The sequence below is a fragment of the Balaenoptera musculus genome, chromosome 9 (genome assembly GCF_009873245.2).
Source record: "Balaenoptera musculus isolate JJ_BM4_2016_0621 chromosome 9, mBalMus1.pri.v3, whole genome shotgun sequence".
Classification (NCBI taxonomy): domain Eukaryota; kingdom Metazoa; phylum Chordata; class Mammalia; order Artiodactyla; family Balaenopteridae; genus Balaenoptera; species Balaenoptera musculus.
In genome coordinates, this window is record NC_045793.1 from 3390426 (window position 1) to 3412520 (window position 22095).

The window sequence follows — 22095 nt, forward strand, 5'->3', positions numbered from 1 at the left end:
GGTACATATTCTGGGCCTAATAAATGGTACTTGAATAAATGAATGGGTGCTGACCAGGATCAGGAGTAAATCAAATGCACTAACGGATTATTTTGCACTGTGTTATCTTTGGTAACGTTGTAAATCATTCTTTTTTTTTTTTTTTTACTGCTGCTTCTTCCATTCTCCTCCTCCTCTCCAAGTCAAAGCAACAGTGTTTTCAAGCAGAATGGAATGAACATGTTTCTCGGGTCTCTACCCCGTCTCTGCTGCATCTCGGCCTTCTGGTGGGGAGCACAGACTGTGCCGTCTGCCCTGTGGAGGCTGTTGACTGGGGCTCCCCTGATCCAAAGATGGTGAAACAGTAGCGGATCCTGTTCTCAGGTCTGTGGGCCAGTCTGCAGGTGGGACTTCGGGGCCACAGAGCCAGGCCCCTCAGGAGAACGGGGAGCCATCATCGGTCCATCTCTGCCAGAATCCGTCTTTCTTGGCACACAGCTGCCACCATCTGCAATCTTGTCAGGACCTTCCCACACCAGCAGACAGCATCAGTGTGCAGTCAGGGCACCATGTTTTCACTGGACTCCTCCAGACCCGCTCTGTGACTCAGAACACCAAGGGCTGCTCTCACCTTCCTTGAACCTAGGATTCCATCCTCAGGCTCACACCTTTTGGAATCTGTTCACCGCAGGACGGCCTTTTCTCCCCCTAAAGAAGCCCAGCCGGGGTCTGCAGCTGGTGATGGATTTGGTCTGCAGCTGTGATCTCCTCCACTGGATCGGGGCCTGAGGCTGTTTATATTTAGAAATGCTGTTGAAACAGCAAAGCCCGTAATCCCGGCGGTTTTGCTCCCAGCATGCAGCAGGAAGACAGTGTGACCTGCATACTCCTTCTGCTGCATGCCCTCTGTTCCCTGTGTCCTTCCAGGCTTTTCATTACCTCCACTCTCTTCCCAAAGAAGGGCCCCCGAGAAACGATGACACCAAGCCGTCCTCTGATCGTTAGCACTGTCACCGCCATCACTGCCTGTGACACTGGCGACCCTGTAATTAGCGGTTGTCACCATCGCTCTTGTTAATGCTGTTTCTGTCATCCTCACCATCATCACCACTGCCACAACTGTCACAGTGTCATCAGCTGCCACCATTACGGCTATACCCATGATCCCACTCTAAGCCTTAACCTTCATCTCCAGCAACACCTCCTTTCTGGCACATTAAGAACTCATCCTGGGCACAAGTGATGGTGAATTAGCATCAGAGGGAGAACGTGGCCGCCCTTCCAGGCTCTGCTCGTTGCCTCTACTCTCCTTCCCCACTGGTCTTCCTGGCATCGGGATCTCTGCACCTCTGGGCTATCACGTCAATGCCAATAAACGCCAAGATGCTCGGCGGCAGGCACAACTCAGCACATTTTAATTCTGCGTCCTCACCTAAGCTCACTTCCCTCCCTGCCGCATCCCAGGGCCCAGCACGTTCCATGTGCCCATTTCTTGGGTCACCACGCCCACCACTGTTGTCTAATGAGGGACACTGATATGGTTATCTTCCTCCTTGTGGGGACCGTCATGATGGCCTGGAACATGACAGGTAGTCGATAAATGCTTATTAACAGAATGGATTTTTTGGTTTGAGTGAAAAAAATAGCGTCTGCCTCATTAGTAAATACAGACGTATTTGCCAAACTTGGCTTTTCCATTTCAAATGAAAGCATGTCGTGGAATACGCTCTTTGTTCACCAGAAATGTGAATGCTGTGATACTGGTAGGTTCTAAAGAGACACTAGAAAATGATGTTCAAGCTTGCATGGGATGTGAAAACACAGACAGAAAAAGCTTTGGAAAATGACAAGGATGTAATTTTTTATCCATAAAAATAAAATCGAACCTGGAATTCCCAGGCTCACACTTTTGGGAAGCTGCTTATTGCAGGACCATTTGTTTCGTGTTGGACTTGTTACATCTCTACCCTTGCGCTTTCTCGGGAGAGGAATGGTTAGAGGGACTCCACTGCCCAATAGGGACCAGTTTGCCAAATGATCGACGATCCCAACTATCACCGCAGGACCGTCTGCATTGCTTTGTACGCCTTATTTTCATAAGCCCATGATACCTGAGAGCTAAAAAGGCTGTGTTTTGCCCAGATGTGGGGGAGAGGGAGCTGAAGGAAACATGACCCTCCCCCGTCCTGTCTCCCCCCCCCCCCACCGCCCCAGAACCCATGGCCATGAAACCAGAAACCTCAGTTATATAAGAAGACACGTCGACTAATTAGGACGAGATTTACATGCAGAAAGAAACCCCACCTATTTGTTCACTAATTTACTCAATTACTGTGATCATTAATTTGGATATTTAACAAGATGAATCAAGGGTGACTAAGCTGTTAGGAGTCTGGACACTTGTTCAGCAAAGACAAAGGATGTAAGACAGCTGCCTTCACATGCTTGAAGGTCATCAAGTGACAACGGAGAAGAAATTGTATTCAGTGTTGCTCTGAAACTGGACTATCTAATGGGAGCACCTGACTATCTGTGGCTAAATGAAGTTAATTATAGTCAAATAAAATCATGAATAGAGCCCTCAGTCACACCAGCCACGTTTCACGTGCTCCACGGCCATGTGTGGGCAGTGGCTACCGTCTTGGACAGCGCAGATATAGAGCATTTCCATCAATGGGGAAAGTCCCACTGGCCATTGCTGTGTCAAAGGTGGGGCAAGTTTCAGCAGACGGGAAATTGTACAAAGTAGACTTAAACCAGTCTATAGAAGAACTTGGCAAAAATCACAACTGTCCAGTCTGGGGAGAGGGGGTCTACAAGGAAAGAACTAAGTCATGAGAGAGAAGGAAGTTCCCTTCCAGAGAAGTTATTCTGCTGGAAAGTGACCTGACAACAGCCCTTCAGTCTCAAAATCCTATGATTCTATGAACCACAGATTCTGTTCAATCAGTTCACATTCATGTTGAGAAAAAGGTAAAGGAAGGGAGAGATGGAAGGCACCTGCTTAATAGGCATCAGTAGATAATCCTAATCCAAGTAGAGGAGATTCTGGGACTAATCAAAATTCTTCAGTGATATTCCAAACAGGAACAAAAGCTGATATCTCCACCCCAGCCAACCCCCAGCAGTCAATGAACATAAAATAAAAATTAAACAAAAATAACCAATACACCCAGGAACAAGTGCAATCAGGTGACAGCTAAAAGGAAAGATTTGAGTAAACTGATGCATATGGGCAGAGGTTTTCGCCAGATCCAGCTTCCGTTTTCCCTTGATAAATGGCTTTGTGAGAATAGACTAATCCATCACAGTTTAACAAGCCTCTTGCTCCTTAATGGAGAAAACGTTTGTCCACTAAGCTTCCAGGTAACTAAGCGTGTGTCAGGGTCCACAGGACAATAAATGAGGGGTGATTACCAGCTGTAGACACAAAGATAAAGTCCGTATGATTATTTTAAAGAATTACAGTTTGATTTAATTTATAAAACCACTTTTTAGGAATACATACATTACTAATTCCGTGAGGCCCATGGCTATTTCGTTTCAACAGAAATGCTAGCTCTTTTACTTAGCTCAAGGTTATTAAAAATTCCTGAGTCTAAGGTAGACATTTAAGCGTAACCTGTTGGGATGAGGTCCTAGAATAAGTCACAAGCTAATAAAAAGGCAAGAAGAGTCTCAGTAATGAGAAACTTAGGGTGAGAATTATTCTCACTGTAATAGTGAGGAAAGAAGTTAATTTGAGGGCAGTTGAGGCCTCAGGTGTATATTACATTCTGAAGGCAGACACACTAAAGTGACATCACCTGCCCCTCGGAGGAATCATGAAGGAATCTAGCTGAACCAGTCTCTGTCCTGTGATTAGGGATGAAAATATTCACAGGAACTCCACTGCCAGCAGCTTTTAGAGAAGAGCCATTTTTTAATTTTATTTTTTAAATATTTTATGGCAGTATCGTTGATTTACTATGTTGTATTAATTTCTGCGGTACAGCAAAGTGATTCAGTTATACATATGTACAGTCTTTTCCATATGCTTTTCCATTATGGTTTACCCCAGGATAGTGAATATATTTCCCTGTGCTCTACAGTAGGACCTCTTTGTTTATCCACCCTATATACAGTAGATTGCATCTGCGAATCCCGAACTCCCGGTCCATCCCTCCCCCACCCCCCCTCCCCCTTGGCAACCATAAGTCTCTTCTCTAGGTCTGTGAGCCTGTTTCTGTTTCGTAGACATGTTTGTGTCGTATTTTAGACTCCACATGTAAGTGAAATCATATGGCATTTGTCTTTAGAGAAGGACCATTTTAACCAGTGAAAGATGCCTCCCTCCTTGGTGGGACCCTTCTGGGGACACCAGTGACCAGGGTCGGGTGAAGAGAAGCAGCACTTCCGAGCTCGATGAGGGCACGTCTCTCCTCCAACGGTGCTTAATGATTGAAGCAGAAGCAGAGCTGACAGGGCTCTGGCTCTGGGCTTCCCTGGCCTGAGATCTGCCTGCAGCTGCTCTGCATTATCATCTGGGGAGCAGATGGGACTGGGGAGAAAATTACTGACCGAAGCCTTGTCCCTAGTGCACACACATCACGCCAACGAGAGCTGCCCGGGCCGGCAGCTGTGCACCTGCGATCCTGCTTCCTTGGATTCTGCTTCAGGCCTCTGGCCAGTTCCCAGCACGGGGTACTGAAGCAGATGCGCCTGTGTATGTGCAAGCGGCCACCTCTGTCGGCTGCTGAGATGGGGCACACAAAGCAGTGAAGTGGGAGAGACAGTGACGGATGGAAAAGATGGCCCGCGGCAGGAAGATGGGTCCCCGCCCGACTTCACCACGCTGACCCCCGCCCGGCACGTGGGACCAGGCAGCTCCAGGCCTGCAGATGGCACGTTCCTCTTCTGTGAGGTGGGGAGCTGGTGGGACCGCCTTGGAAAGGTCCACATCAGCCCCATGACTCCATGACGCTGTTTTGGCCGAGGGGATGGGACGCTGGGGACGCAGACATAAAAACCAGCCCCCTCTCCATGGCCGCGCATCACCTCCCGGCTGGGCTGTAGGCACAGGTACGCTCTTCTGCACGGAGGAGGGCAGTGATGAGAGCCAGGTACCCGTGGAGGTGCATGGGGGGTGGGGGTCGGGAGGGAGATGTAGCACTGGCCTCGGCAGGCGGTAACGAGAATCCAGGCGGGCAGCAGCGGTGGAAATGGAGGGAGAGGAACAGGGGTCCAAGTCCGTGGGGCCAGTCATGCAATTCAGTTCGATCCAGGTATGACGCGGCCACACGACACCCTAGCCAGACAGGACGGTGTAAGCCGACGGCCTGTGACTTACAGGGAGAGGCCATCTGGACGCGGCAGAACTGACGTCAGGATGGGACGTGGGCTCCCTTACCCTGCAGGGTCAGTTGTGATGCCCCGATGATAAACACAACAAGAATTACCACCCCTGGTTGTCAGAGTCAAACCCTCAACCATCACGCTGCCTTTTGCGGTGGAATACAGGCCATGATTTAGCAAGAACTCATAGGACCGTTCGTTCTTCATCTTTCCCTTTCTTGAGCCTGTGGCACTGGTTCATTCATCCGTCCATTTATTCAACTAATACTTGCTGATCATTCATTATCTGCCAGGTGCAAAGGGAACCAGGCCGCCTTTCACGTCCGGGGGGGCTCGCAGCTCAGGGACGGGGAGACAGGTGTGTTTAACAGTTTACTGAGTTCCATGCGATGCCGGGACATCTGTGGAAACGTCCATAAAGAAGTTAAATTTCTCAACGGAAGAGGTCCCAGCTGGACAAGGTTGAGAAGGAGATCCAGAAGCAGGAAATAGCACATGAGGCCAATGGGGGTTCATTTACCTGCAAGTAAGAAAATCCCTGCGGGCAGTGGCTCAGACAACCAGGAGTTAACTTCTCTGCCTTAAGGAGTCCGGAAGACAGTGGTCAGCGGCATCAGATGGACGGGGCCATCCAGGGCCTGGGCTCTGCATCTGCTCTGCCATCTTCCCATGGGCTTTGGTCCTGGCTTGTCCTCAGGCCTGACATCTCAGCTTCCCTGAAGGCGGGGGCGGTCGGGAGGGAGTCTGTCTCTCCTTCAAGAGAGCGGAGCTTTCTCAGGGGTCCTCCCGCCAACATCTCCCTTGGTCTGTTAGGCCACACGGTGGCCGAGTCCCCGTCACTTCCCTGTCCTCCCACTCAATGGCCACGTGGCTCTCTCTCCAAGACGGCAGCACAAAGGATCCACCCAAACACGTGGGTCTGGCCGCAACCCGCCTTCGCGCCAACGTCAGCGCCACAGACTTGCCCTCAGGCGCTGGCCGCTCCAGGTGGACGGTGCGGATAAACCTCACTGCCCACGAGCACCAGGCGCAGCCCACCCTGAGCACGTGCTCGTGGGGCTCTCCCATCTGGAATGCCTCTCCGCCTCTCGTGTCTTCACTTGACCACTGAAGTCGGACCGCTGCTCCAGCCCCCGTGCCCCCCTCAGCTCCCCGCAGAACGCCCTGGAGTCACCGCTCAGACGTGGTCGTGACTCTCTCCGCTCAGCCTGGTCTTGGCCCCCGTGGGTTCCTCTTCGCACTCTCAGCGGACACTCCGCAGGCAGAGACCCCACCCCGTGCAGAGGGTACAGCCGCTAAAGCCCTGTTGGATTTTCAACGTCGAAGTTAAGGACACGGTCACCACATCTTCTACGGCTCAACTCGGCGTCACGTGCTTCACCAAACAGCCAATAAGTTCTTCCAGCAAAAACAGCGCAGGTAATAATATTCCAAAGAAGCCTTAGATTTTCTCCATATTTGGACATCAAAAGGTACTCTCCTCTTTAAAGGTACTCTGGAAAGGTTACATGCTGTTTGTTGCCATTTATATGACATTCTAGAAAAGGTCAAACCATAGGGACAGAAAACAGGTCACTAGTTGCCAGGGGCCGGGGTGGAGGAGGGCCTGAAGGCACAGGGGCAGCATGAGGAGGTTTTCCAGGGGGATGGAGCCGTTCAGGATCCTGATTTGCAGTGATGGTTACACAAGTCTACACAGGTTTTGAAACTCATAGAACTGTACACCCCCCCAAAAGCTATAAACATTAAAAAATGAGAAAGAAAAAATTCAATTTTTCTTCATGTTATACATAAACTGAAATCCAGGGAGATACTTCAGATGGGTCAAGAAGCATCGTAACCAGAGTCCACCAAAGGCAGCAGTTCTGTGTGCATTCTGAGCTGAATAATTACAGAGATCAGCCACAAAGCGTTCTTAAATATTTATGACATTAAAAGCCTCCTCAGTACGAGAGGCTTTAAAAGATATTTCAGCAAAACACCTCTCGTACATGCTCAGCTTAACAAAAGCGCATTTGCGTCAGGGAATTGGAATCGTGGGAGCTGACACTGTTCGCTGCCACGATGGGCTTCCTGGGCAATGCGGTCCATCCTCACCTGCGCTCACAGCCCAGGAGGCTTGAGTGCTCACGAGCCACCATGTGGAGGTGGGGCTGGGGTCTTCCGTTTGTGAACTGAAGACCAGTGGGGGATCCGTTATGGGTCGGCCAGCGTGCAAGGCCATCTTTGAGGATCTTCAAGTCCAGTGGGGGTGGAGACCGATCAGCCCGCGATGGGAAAACTGTAAAGTGCTGTAGACCCTGTGGTCCGCACAGGGGGCACTAGCGCCCTCTTGCACACTCTTCCTACGGGGGGGACTTGCAGGAGCTCTGGGGTGACGGAGGTGGAGGTGGCAGTGTTTCTGGCAGAGAGAACTGCAGGGTGAAGGCAAAGGCCAGAGGGAGGTCTGGTCACGCAGGGGCTGAAACAGGTCTGGACGTCACAGATGGAGACGTGTCAAAGCCAAAAGGACCCCTTCCTGAAAGCGATACCGTGGATGCGGGCAGGAAGATGCGAGGGGAAACCAAGGGATGGAAACTGGGGACTGGGATAATCTGATTGGCACATTGGAGGTCACCCTGAAGGCAGGTTGGAGAACAGGTTAAATCTGTGGGCGCTGGGGAGGGAGGCCTAAGGCAAAGAGGCCCTTTGGGAGGCGAACGTAGTTCTTAGGCAACAAATGAAGGTGGGCTTCCCGGGGCAGCAGCAATGGGGGAAGATGCAAGCGGGCACATTCAAAGGCAAGGGCGCAGTGATGCTGCTGGGTGGTGGAGGGGGAGGAGGCAGGCTCAAGGCCTGTGCCCAGGGCCCTGGGACTAGGGGCTGGGGGTGCTTATCCCAACACACTAACATGCGGCACACAGAATGTGAGGCCAGTGTGGGGTGTAGTTGATGAGTTCACTTTGCACATGAGGGGTCTGAGGTCTCTAGGGGCCCCCAGGAGACAGCAGAATATCTGACCTGGAGACCGGTGAGAGACCTGGACCAGAACGTGACTTGGAGTCACTGTTGTATAGAAAATCGCGTCTCAAACTTCAATCACATACGAGTCTCGTCCAGATCTACTTAAAGTGCAGGTTCTGATCCGTTAAGGTTTTTTATTTTTTTTGTTTTATTTATTTTATTATTATTATTCTTTTTTACCTTTTGGCCGTACCCTGCAGCATGTGGGATCTTAGTGCCCCGACCAGGGATTGAACCCACGCCCTCTGCATTGTAAGAGTGGAGTCTTAACTACTGGACCACCAGGGAAGTCCCTGGTTCATGAAGGTTTGGCAGGGGCCTGAGACTCCGGATTTCTAACGAGCTTCCTGGTGATACTTTTGCTGCCAGTTAGTGGACCACATTTTGGGGGGTGGCAACAGCCTGCACAGTAATTGCAGTTTTAGATGAAGTTGCCCAGGGCGAGTATGTCGCATGAGAAGGAAGAACAACCTAGGCCAAGACTCAGAGGAAAACCAGTTAAGCCTGTGCACTGGATGAACTCTAACCGGGCAGGCACAGGAGAAGCACCAACGGAGCCTCTGGGGATTCGGGACCAGGGTGAGTAACCTCTGGTTCTGTCAAGAGCACCAGCCAGGGGAGGCTGGAGGAGGGTTGTGTTTTGGACTGAATGTTTGTATCCCCGACATATTCATATACCGAAGTCCTAACCCCAATGTGACTGTATTTAGAGATGGGCCTATAAGGATGTAATTAAGGTTAAATGAAGTCACAAGGGTGGCCCCTGATTTGATAGAATTGGTGCTCTCATAAGAAAAGGCACCAGAGAGTTTGCACACACACATACACACCCAAGAAAGGCCCGTGAGGGCACAGCAAGACGGACGCCGCCTACAAGCCAGGAGGAGGGCCTTCACCAGAAATCGAATCTGCTGGCACTTTGACCTTCCAGCCTCCAAAACTGTGAGAAAATGAACTTCTGTTGTTTGATGCACCCAGTCTGTGGTATATTGTCCCAGCAGCCCGATTTGGGTGCCATGAAATGGGTGCTGCTGTAGCCGATCCCTCACACTGTGGAGACAGCTTGGGACCTCGGTGACGCACAGGGGCTAGAGGAGTTCCGAGGTGCCTGCTAGGAAAAGCCTGGATTGCAGAGAAGGCACTGTTGGTAGAAGTGTGGACTGAAAGGCCGTTCTGATGAGGTCTCAGATGCTATTGGAAACGGGAAGAAAAGCAACTCCTGTTGTAAAGTGGCAAATAATCTTGGCTGCACTGCGTTCCAGTCTTCTGTGGAAGACAGAGCTTGAGAGCCATGAAATTGGAAATGCAGCCGAGGAGGTTTCTAAGCAGAAAGTTGACAGGGCGGCCTGGACCCTCCTGGTGCTCTTAGCGAAATGGGAAGGGAGCAAGACGAACTGAAGAAGGAATGGCTGAGAGAAAAGGAACCAGAACTGAAAGATTTGGGAAGCTCTCAACCTGTCCACATCATGAGAAGTGAGAAGGCTTGTTCTGAAGCAAATGCTCCAGGGGTCCTGAAGAGCCACTGATAAAGAGGTTGGCGTGGGTGTGAACCACGAATGTCATCAGCCACTCAGCAGCGGGCAGGAACAGAGGTGGGGTTAAACCAGCAGAAACACTGCCCTCTAGGACTAAGGGCACAGAAAAAACGGGGCAGAATGAGAGGGAATACCAGACCTCTCAGTTTCTACAGGACGGGACCGCAGAGCTATCTGGCTGCAGACGTGCTCCAATCTTCGAGAAAAGGGATGACAGACCCTGAAGGTAATTCAGAGATCTTCAGGGCTGGGGTCACCTCTCCAGTTTGGGGGGCCAAGATGCCCCACCTAGGGTCTCAGGGGCAGTGCCCCCCTGCAGAGAGCCGTGAGGGTGACGCTGCCACCCCACCAGGCCCAGGAGGAGGAGGAGCATGGACCCGAAAAGGATTATTCTCGGAACTTAAGATATAAAGGAACTTGCCTTGCTAGGTTCTGGGCGTTCGTGGAGCCGGTGACCCCTTTCTTCTTTCTGATTTCTCTCATTTGGAATGGGAATGTCTAGCCTATGTCCGCCCTACCGTTGTATTTTGAAAACACATAACTTGTCTGGTTTCACAAGTTCACAGCTGGAGAGGAATTCTGCCTCAGGGTGAATCATACTTGGGGTCTCACCCACACCTGATTTAAATGATGTTTACGTGACACTTTGGACTGAGACGTACAGCTGAGGTTGGGATGAGTTAAGACTTTCGGGGCTGTTTGGATGGGATGAATGCACGTGAGAAGAACATGAATTTGGGGGGACTGGGGGTGGAAAGCTATGGAAGCTGTGCTCCCTCAAAATCCGTATGTTGAAGCCCTAATCCAATGTGACTCTACTGGAGATGGGCCCATAAGGAAGTACTACTAACTTGAGAAACTTAGTATCTGGCAATGGGGCTCCTCCCTGGGAAAGTGTTCTCTCGTCTAAGCATTTTGTTCCAGGATACACAGGGAGTTTATCCTCCTTTTCCCCAGGGTGTCCCTAGGGTCATGTTGATAACTCACTCTCCTTACTGTGTCTGCCTCTCTCTTCTCCCGCTGTTGTGCTTAGAGGGATACTTATGATTTGAAGCAGCTCTCATGCTCTTGCTTTCCTAACCCTTCCTAGGTTTTCACTCAAGATCCTCTTTTCGATCAGGGGTTCAGAGGGAATGTGCATTTAAATACATGTGGATGGACTGGCCCCAGGACCTGTTTGCTCCCTTCCTGTCTGCTCCTGTCTGGTCCTCCTGTCATGCTGGACCCACATGCTTCATCCCCTTGGGCTCCCTGGTGACCCTCAGCAGCGGATGTGACTGGTACTTAAGTCACATCAACTGGAAGGCAAGCTTGCCAATAGCATCCTCCTACCTGGCTTTTTAAGAATACCCGGAGGTTGTCAGAACTATTGGTTAATTCAGGATGGGGCAATTAAGTAAAAATGATTGTTGTGACATTATATAGATTAAACTATTGGATGATTTCACTAATTCTTTCTTATTTTCTCATCCAAGGAATCATGTAATCAGAGCTAAGTAGCAACCAAATTCTACTCATGAACTTCATTCCCTTCATCTTTCCTCATTCCAATGTTAAGGAAAGAAAGGGATTTCCTTCTTTCGATGATTAATTATCTTTGGTAGCTTTTCGGAAGCCAAAAAAATTTCAGAACCTCTCAGCGCTGTGGTGCGTAGGTCAGGTAGAGAGCTGGATTATGGAGTGGTGATGACTAGCTCACTCTCCTTCCGCTTAAAAGGATAACTAACTTTCCAGTTTATAACTTCTTAATTACACAACAGATGGCGGTGCTGTTGGAAGAATAACACTGTACACTCCCCCTCTCCTCTCTCACCTTTAGTGGATATTATTTACTACCCCTTCACACGCATGTACACACAAGCGCACACACATAAACACACAAATCCTGCAAACACCAACACTTCGTCTGTTAAGCTGGCACCACCATCCAGTGGAGGCGAGTCACTGAAAGGCCCAGGGTAGCACCCAACTTAGGAATGCTTCAAGCAACGCACCGCTTCTGCTCATTAATTTCTACAGATTCAAAAACTGTGGTTACTGGCTTGGCCGGAAGTCCCACCACAGCAGGTGCCTCAGTAAAACCCGCCAAGTCTGGATATCCGTGTGCGTTATCACACGACAGAGCAACACTGAACACTTCCTCTCCTGCTTTCAGGCTTTTTGCTACAATAACACTCAGGAGAGTAAAGAAACCCAGTAAGATGGAAAAAGACTACAGAAAATTAAAACCTATTGTTTAATAAAACTCCAAATTCCCAAGGTACTTGCTGTATCATGCACGGAGTGTATCACGGGGTTTTTCTAATTACACAGCTTACTTATTGTGGGAAACACAAAGAAAGAAGTGGCAACCCAATAAACTCTTGAAAATGACATTCAAGAAAGTCTACCTGTTATTATAAAAATAATAAGTTTAGCTGCCGAGAAAAAAAAGCAAAAGCATGTCCTAACCTGCTTCTAGGAATGGGTTGTCTCGTTGTACCCCTGAACTGAAACGGCGATGCGTGTGCTATTGGTAATACTCTGAACTGAAACGGCGATGCGTGTGCTATTGGTAATACTCTGAACTGAAACGGCGATGCGTGTGCTATTGGTAATACACTGAACTGAAACGGCGATGCGTGTGCTATTGGTAATACCCTGAACTGAAACGGCGATGCGTGTGCTATTGGTAATACCCTGAACTGAAACGGCGATGCGTGTGCTATTGGTAATACTCTGAACTGAAACGGCGATGCGTGTGCTATTGGTAATACCCTGAACTGAAACGGCGATGCGTGTGCTATTGGTAATACTCTGAATGGCATCTTCATAACATTCTGTTAAGTCATTTTCTTTGATGGCAGTTGGAGCTGAAAATCACAAATGGAATTGGTCCTAACTTACAACAATGATTAATTCCTTCAAGTTTTAAGTAACATAAAAATGCTCTAACCACCAAGGAGAGATAACGATCCCCGTAAGAGTTTCTGCGCCCTAATTGTTGTGTGGAAGGCCCAGCAGCTCGGGTCCATATTAATCAGCTCTGAGTCTCTGCCTATAATTGTTGTTAACGAGCTCACCCACAATAATGGACTGCTAAACTGGAATGAAGAACAGATCTTTCCCAAGAATTTGAGTCATTTTTTTCCCCTCACTACATTACAATGATGGCCATTCATAATAAAAGCAATTAAGTGTTCTCTCTTTCCTACCTCCCTGTGTCCCTCCGAAAACCCACTCTTCTCATTTCCATTTCTTTCATCACTAATTACCCAAGTCACTGGCTAAGGGAGATTGCGCAGAGACCCCCTCCAGCTGGCGGCCTTTGGGAAGGACCAGCACAACACCACCACTGCCGCCCGGAAGCTGCCGCAGCCGCCTCCTCAGCACCCTCTCTTCACAGACGCTCAGCATCCGCTGCCAGGACCATCCTCCGCTTCTCAAGCCCTCCACCATGTCCTCTGAGACACCCGCCCTTTGACTAGTGGTCTCTTCCTGAATGCTGTCCCTTCCTCCCCGCGCCTTCGCTGACGCCAGGCTCTCGGCGGGTCACAACGCCCTCTCTTCAACGGAGCATCTCTTTCATCTCACCCCCACCTTCCCACGTACCAAGGGCTGGAAGACGTAGGAGAAATGTCCACCCCTAAATCCTCCCTCCTCTCCCAGGTCACACCCCCCACCTTCCAGTACATCTGTCCTATACCGTTAGCACCCTGACCCCTCACCTGTCTTTCTTCCACTGACCTTGTCACCATGAGGCACGACCTGCAGCATCTCACAGGCGCTGTCTGACAAGCACACTTGATCTTTCTGCTGCCTTTGCTCACCCTTCCTCCCCTCCAGGTTTCTGACCCGACCAAAGACCCCCCCGCCCCACTTTCTACCCATGGCCCCTCCTGGCTTCACTTCCCTCCATGAGCAGGTGAGTTTCCATGGTCCATCACGATAATCACTCCTTTGAAAACACCCTTAACTCCCAATTTCACTCACCTGACGAATTCCAGCCCCAGATGACACCAGGGGACTGGGGATTGGGCAGGAAAGTGCTCCTGGGGAAAAGCACGTCCCTGGCAGTCTGTCTTCACGGCATCCTCATTGGTACAAACCCCACGAGCCTGCTAATCCCCCAGCTGTTCAAGGCGAGGCTTTTTTCCAGCGGGCTGAGACGCCAGCTCGTCCTTTTTGACTCTTCAGACCCCCGACTCCTCTGTCATCGCACTTACGCATTATTGGGAAAAATAAAAGGATGCATCAAAAGAAACTCAATGATCCTGCTGCCACTTTGCCTACAGACAAACAAGCCTCTTCCTCCACCTGAAGTGTCCCTTTCCTGTGGTCAGAAGGCTCCAGAGAGGGTGGGAGGGGACACAGTGAGTTCAAAGGTCCTGAGGTCAGGAGGGGCATGGCATGGTGGAACCACAGAGGAGGCGACATGGCTGTGAAGAGCAGGCGGGGGCGTGTGTGGGGTGGGGCCTGGGGCCTCCGTGAATTGGAGCAGGCCACCAGTCCAGGTGAGAGCCAGGGGGACAGAGACCCACGTGATCCTATTTACGGATGTCTTAACGTTATCTGGCCACGCTGGAGAGACCGGCTGGAGAGGGGCCCGAGGAGAAGCACAGAGGTCAATTAAGGGGCTACTCTTAATTGCCAGGCATGCCAGGTCAGAGGGCATGCCACAGGTCAGAGCGCACAGGCTACCAGTTGTTACAACCACTCAAACTGCACGTCCAGTCCTGCACGCACGGCCGCATTAGGACTCCCTGCTGCCTGTAGCTATGCCAGGACAGCCTCTTTATACGACACTCCAGGGTAGAAACAAGTACTTCCAGCACCTACAGACACTCTCCCCCAATATTAATCACTACACTTCTGGACCCATGGAGTGCTTCAGGTTAGTTCAACATTCTTTCTCCCCTCCAGCCAGAGCAACACAACACACACACACACACACACACACACACACACAACTACCTTAACAACGTTTGCATTCTGTTGAGAAAAGAACCATCGTTTGGGTCGCATTTTTCCTATGTCCAATTTTGTGCTTTTAAATTTAGCTCTAAAACTTGAATAGAAAGACACATAAAAATAAACAACAAAACAAAAAACCAAAATTCTGTGTGCGTGCGTTTTGAACCAGTTTCGTGTTAACACAACGACAACAACAAACAAACCAAAAACATGCTAAGAGGCTTTAATTTCAAAAACAAACAAAAATCACCAACCACGACCAAACTTCTGGCAAAGGACGAATTTACTGTCTTCTGAGACAGTGAGCAGAGCCGTGGCATCACCTCAGAGTCTCCCAAGAACTCTGACCAACTGCTGAACTTTCACAACCTGGTGCAACCACGAGCAGGGCTTCCCAAGCTATGTGAACACACACTTCAAAAGGCATACGACAGTTTTCAGTGGTCTAACAGAGGAAGAATCACAGACAACTGGGCCTTCAATAGTTAAAGAGCAAGATACCAAGGTGCCAACAAATCAAGGCGAGCAATTTCTCTTATAAATTCTGCTGCTGGAGGGAAGATGGTTGGAATTGAGACCCTGCATTTAATCACAGAGCAAAGGGGCTTCTGAGAACTGTTGGTGGGGGTCTGAGGTGCTCTTCCAGGCGGTTCTGGGACAGCATCCACCCCGGAGGCAGTGTGTCCCACCTCCTACCATCCCAGAGGCCGCAGAAATGCCAGTGACCCAGACCCTGCTCCCCAGAGTTAGACCTGTGGGCAGTTGCAGAGGGAGATGGAGACCTTCTTGCAATGCTGACCTCAGCCTTGACACATGGAAATGTGCAAGGGATTCACCCAGCAAGAACACTGGGATCAGCTGGTTCCCAGAGGCGGGCCCAGGAAAGGCTCGGCAGACAACGCAGAAAAGATCAACAGCAGAAGAATTAAGAAACTCACTTCCCTTAGTCACGACGGGGCAAAGGTTCCATCAGTTCTTCTAACGAGGAAGGGCTGGATGGTGGTAAACATCAGAAGCACACAACAATAACTACATTCGTTGCAATATAGGAACTCATATACTCAGAATTACATGAATTGATTTGTAATAGAGTTATGTCAGTCCATAAGTATGGGTTCTATAATTTATAGCCAATCCCTTGTGGTTATAAAGCCTCAAGTTATTTTTAAAAATTAACTCTCATAAGGCTTCCCTGGTGGCGCAGTGGTTGAGAATCTGCCTGCCAATGCAGGGGACACGGGTTCGAGCCCTGGGCTGGGAAGATCCCACATGCCGCGGAGCAACTGGGCCCGTGAGCCACAATTACTGAGCCTGCGCATCTGGAGCCTGTGCTCCCAACAAGAGAGGCCGCGATAGTGAGAGGCCCGTGCACCGCGATGAACAGTGGCCCCCACTTGCCGCAACTAGAGAAAGCCCTCTCACAGAAACGAAGACCCAGCACAGCCATAAATAAATAAATAAATAATTTTTTAAAAAATTAACTCTCATAGATATAGGTAAATGGGTAACTCCCCCTGAGAGCTGCATTGGAGTTTCTGGAATTCAGCTGAGGTTCACCTTAAAACAAACAGACTCGATCAGACTTGTCCGTGTTTGGCTATTTTTCAAGCTCCACGTGAATTATAAAGTTCACGGTCCCTTAGATGGCAAAATGGGCTACATCAACTCACCACAAGGGCAGGAAAAGGGTAACAATTTCTCAAATGTGAAAACGGCTTCAAATTCCTGCAGTGAGAAGCTCCAGCATCAAATCAGCTTTTCTCAGGTCTGAGCGGACGCCTGTCGGGGGGGTGGGAATTGAGCACCTAGGGGCTGTGCACCCCTCCCGACTCCACTGAGGAGGAAAGATGCTGGAAGCCAAGGGACCACAAACTCGTCTGTGTCACCAGCACCTACCATCCATCTCTGAGAAAAGCAAAGAGAGAGAAGGTCTGTGACTTGGTTCAAAGTTTTTAAGTGCTAAAGACCCAAGGAAAATGCCACTTTCTGCCTCTGTAGGAAGGAAAAGTGCCCAAGGCTGATTAAGCCCCACACATGGATTTCCAGAGCCTCTGTGCCATGGACCACAGGCAGGGGTTACTAGGGAGGGTTGAGAAACACAAAACTTAACAAAAGGGGGGTGGGCGAGGGAGGGACTGAGAGTTTGGGATTAGCGGATGCAAACTATTATTATGTAGGATGGATAAGCAACAAGGTCCTACTGTAGAGCACCAGGAACTACATTCAGTATCCTGTGATAAACCACAGTGGAAAGGAATACACACACACACACGTAACTGAATCACTTTGCTGTACACCTGAAACTAAACTAACACATCATTGTAAATTAACTATACTTCAATAAAATAAATTTTTAAAAATCTTGACAATAGTGACACCTGGGTATGGATGCGAATGCCACCTTCAGGAGCCTGTATTTAGAATAACAAATGATTTGATTAACTTCCCCAACTAGTAAGCGGTATCATCACTAACGACTAATATGCAATCCTTAGAAGACAGAAAGAACATAATAATATTTCTTTGTACACTCTCCTTTTTCAGCACAAAACTTTAAAAAACTCTTTAAAATATGTACCAGTAATGCAAGAGAAATATATCCACATTTAATGGCCTAATGATTTCTCACTGTATTCTAATTTTATTGCTAAATTTGAGACTCCAGAAGTAGTTAGCATTAAAAAAAAATAGTATGTTTTCATTTGGGTTCCCAAGAGAATCATAGGAATACTGCACTTCCCTGGATTTACACAGCATTCCACCAAGCTTGAAAATATAATAATAAAAAACTAAAATAATAACAAGAAATTACATGGATAGAACCCCACTGTATTCAAGGTCTGGGTTGGGCATCTTCTTATATCATGAATTTAATTTACACAGTAACCCAGATAGCTAAGTGATCCTCCATGTCGGTTTCATAATATCCCTAAGTCACTAATGAACATGACAGCATCTCCATTTCTCTGACAGAAGAACCACAGAAGTCTGGGCCATCCTAGGTCATCAGCAAGTCACTTGCAGAGGACCGATGAGAACTTGGTTTTCCTGCCCCAAACAGAGCTCTCTCTAGAGGCTATAATCACACCTCTTGGCTTCTCTAACTTCTTGGAACTTTGGGAGCCACGTAAGGAAGGAAGGAACTCATTATACTCTTTAAGCAGATATATCATGTCCTTTCAGCAGACTGTAGGCTCACTTAGTGCAACATAAATGAGCAGCTCTACTTTCTTAGGCTCTGATGGTGTCATAGGAAGCTCCTGGAAAGGCTCTCAACCATCCCCCCAGCCTGGTGTTCACTCTCTTGTGAATCCCCTCTCCCAGCGGGCTGGACATAGGGACTCACTTCTCACAAATGGACTCTGGTGACAGTGAGGGAACATAAGGTCACAAACACTGTGACCTCCATCCTGCTGACACTGTCTAGGCTCCTCTTGCCTGCTGCTCTGTCCCATGGTGAGCCCCGTGGTGCAAGGACCTGGGGACAGTCTCTGGGCCAATGAGAAACCCAATGGCCATGAAAAATGGAACCCTGTCAAGAATCATACAGGTAAACTCGGAAGCGAGTCCTTCCCCAGTCGAGCCTTGAGGTGAGCCTGCAGCTCAGATGACACCTGGACTCCAGCCCATGAAAGACCTGGTATCCAAGGATCCAGCTAACCTGAGCCCAGATTTCTGACCCACGGGAACCGTGAAATTGTTAATGTTGTTTGCCTCAAGCCACTACATTTTGGGGTAGTTTGTTATGTAGCAACAGGTAGCTAAAAGAGATAAGCTGATATACACAAACTCACTTTGCTAATTCCATGACTGTGTGACTGGGATTTTATTTAGATCAGATGTTGGGTAAGATTTTATTGGGATCAGAACAATGTCCCACAGGTTTTAAGAACAATCACCCTGATTATCTCTTTTAAACACTGCAACAAAAATTGTCACAAATATTCACTGGCTCTTTCAGAAAATAATCTCTAAGGAAGAACATTTTCCAGATATGATTTCTCTTTCCTCTTTGAAAGTCACAAAATGTATGAATATTTGTACATGCTCTAAGATACCACAGTTTAAATTTTTTTTCCTCCTCCCTAAAGAGTTTTAGAAACTTTTAACATTTGCCAAATATACTTCGATATGAAGGAACATGGCTGCTCTAATTAGATAACTTTGTTTTAAGGAAATTTACCCCTATTAGTATAGTTTAGTAAGTATAGTTCATATAGTTTTCAAATTAAAAGTAAAAAAATCACTATCCCCCCCAATGTCTAGCTTGGTTTCAAGAGAACCCTTCAGAAGCTATATATTGAGAAATGCTAGAAGTTCTATACATAAAAAAACAAAGTAACACTCAGTTAGGAAACACTGGCTCTTTGGGGCAGGAATGGTCTTTCCAGCAGAAATGAGATAATGTAAACACATATTGCAAACTACAGGACTGGTGCCACATAAATAAAACATGATATTGTTTATTATTTTCCAATTCCAGAGACATTAATGAATCTATAGGTATCTAATGCCTGGAAAAATGGAAAACTGTGCTTGGGTTTACTCTTTCTCCAATCTAATTGATAACTTTTTACATTTTTAAAAAGGGTATTTTGAGACCATTAAAAAAGCATAGGGTTGACATAGTTAAAATTAGCTAATTTGTAGATGCTTAAGGATGTTAACTAGGTTATAGATTTAATAAAATTAGAAGAGTTTAGTAGGAAAAAAAGGTATGCTAATTACCATGATCCCCCATTTCCAGAATAAACATGGGCTGTTACTAAGATGTTTCACAAATAAGGTCTCTTCCTTTCATGATATAATTTTATCTTTTTGTATATTTGATAAAATTTCAAGGACTCAAGAGTACATAAAGTCACTTTGAATCCTAATCCAGAGCTAAAAAGTTCAGAGAGAGGATAATGCCACAAACATATCGGTTCAGCACCAAATATACACACATGGTCCTGGGCCAGGTCCTGAGGGCCACGTAGGGACAGGAGATAAAAAGACCTCCCTGCTCTTTGAACAGCTGACAACGTAAAAATGGGCAAATAAAACTAGTTTATGTCAAACTGCTGGGAACTGATGCAACACGGCAATTAGTCTGAATAATTGAAAGGAAGAAATACACAATACAGACTACTTGCTTGCATAATCATATGTACAGTAACTGCTCAGTACTTGAAAACTATTAAGGGTTACTTCTTTGATTCACGTTAAAAGTATCCATTTCTATAGATTTTTTTACATAGCACGCATTTTCAATACTTTAATCATTTTTATAGTTTAAAATATAGCTGAATCCACTCCAAATTTTTTACATTTTCCCTCAGTTGAGAAAACAAACTGAACACAGTTCTACTGCAAAGGCCAAGGGACGGTGCACAGGGAGAAAGGGTTAGTCAAGGTTCTTGTTTACAGCCAGCGTTCTGCATGGTGAAGACTCAGATTTAGTAAAATGTTCTTTCCCTAAATGGTTATCAGTGGCAATGCGATCCCAGGGCGCAGTTTCCAGAGGAGCATTGGGAGAAAGGAGGAGGATGGTAGAGAATTCTACGATGGACAGAACATAGGGTCCTAGGTTAGATCAACGTATTCCAAATGAGCAGATAGGAGAATCTCTTCTAAAAGATTCTGAAGAACAAATATAAAACTTTGTTTTGAAGTCTTGAGGAGCAGGAAGCTCATTACCAAACAAGGTAACTCATCCCACTGCTGGGATCCTCTCATCATTAAAAGATCCTCTGGTAAGATGACCCGAAATCTGTCTTTTTATGCTTTTCTCACTCAGGTGTTGGTTTTGTCTCCCTGGAGCAACCCAGAACAAATTCATCACCCCATTCCTATGAAAGTCCTTCAAATATCTACTGGGATTTTTCTCTTATTCAGGGGTGGAGGTTACATTTTTGCTAGCTTCCATGGGTGGTGAAAGGAGCTGGAATACTCTGAGCATGGACGTCACGCTTAGAGGTATGTAGGGCTGGGTGTAGGATGTGCAGAGTCCCAAGGCTAAAAGTTGGTTTTCAGTACATTACGTTCACTGACTTCCCTGATCAAACAGATAAAGCTGACCAGTTGTTCCAAAGGATTCAGATGGATAAAAAGAAAACTTTTACATAACGGACATTAAAAAAACTAGTAAATAGAAAATTTAAGATAGAGAATTAAAAAAAGATCTACTTTTGGAAGAATCACTCTCCAATTGAAATTTTAATTGAGACTGAAATCTCCAAGAAATAATCCAGCTGTCAACAAGTAACTTTTAGAAGAAATTCTAAAATTTCTAGAATTAGAGTTGCATCTCTATGCAAACACCCCAGCTTCCTCGTTGGCATGTAACTTAACAAGCTGGGCTGTCTCATGCCAGGGGAAGAAGATTCTCTCAAACTCACCAAGGAGCTACTCAGCCCTGAATGATGACGCAGGTACCATAACATCTCACAGAAGCTTCACCAAACTCTAATTAGAATAGTCTCAAGAGAACTAGAAAGGCAGTGGAATTCTACATTTTATTTGCCAGAGAATAAAGTTCCACTGATGCACATTTCTAAAGCTGCTATCTCTTACAAGCTGAACATCTGTTTCACTTACACAAATACCTTTCACCTTCTTGCTCATTTAAAGAGCCAAAATGAATTCTAAAATATTAGTATGTTAAAAAAAAAAGTCTGAGTTTCAGGCTGCCACTAAAGACCAGGGTGAGATTTTATACAAAATTCTGGTGAAATTTTATGGGAGACTCACATAGAAAGTGCTTAAAACAGGGGTTTATATAATGAAAGTGATAGTTCAAGTCTTCTCTAGAATACTGTGACGGCTGGGATATCAATAACAGCTGATTTTAATTTAGGGAGAACCTGGCATTCACTTTTAGTTCTTAGGATAGAATGTATGGCGTGACTGAGAAAAATGGCAAGAAAAATAATTGCCCGAAAGGGTAAAATAAATCTCTATAAAAAGACAACTTCTCACCAAGAAAATCCTATGAAATAGGCCCTAAAAGTAGTGATTCTTTTTTTCTCTGCCAAAAAGATTTTCATTCCTTTCCTCTCTCCTAGGTGGCAGTGTGGCATAGAAAGAGACTAAGCAGGACCCACCAACTACTACAGGATTCAAAGATCACTAAGAATAGAGATTCAAGGGAAAATACTTAATAAGGTATTAGCATAAAGAAACATTTTTTTTTTACAAATAGAAAAGAGTAGTACTCACTGGTTCCACGTTATATGAAAAAAGAGCATACTCTCTATCTGGAGATATTTCGTATCTGACAGCTCTTAACGATTCCTAAAAGAAAAAACAA

The 22095-nt window shown here is 47.0% G+C and overlaps 1 protein-coding gene across 5 annotated transcripts in view; it reads right to left on the reverse strand.

Annotated features, from left to right (window-relative positions):
- Positions 1-22095, reverse strand: part of DPP6 (dipeptidyl peptidase like 6) — a 1079206-nt gene that overhangs the window by 264424 nt on the left and 792687 nt on the right. For all 5 annotated transcript variants that reach the window (XM_036863614.1, XM_036863613.1, XM_036863617.1 and 2 more), the window contains exon 5: positions 22005-22079. In XM_036863614.1, the coding sequence (XP_036719509.1) occupies positions 22005-22079 (75 nt within the window). The remainder of the gene's footprint in view (positions 1-22004; positions 22080-22095) is intronic.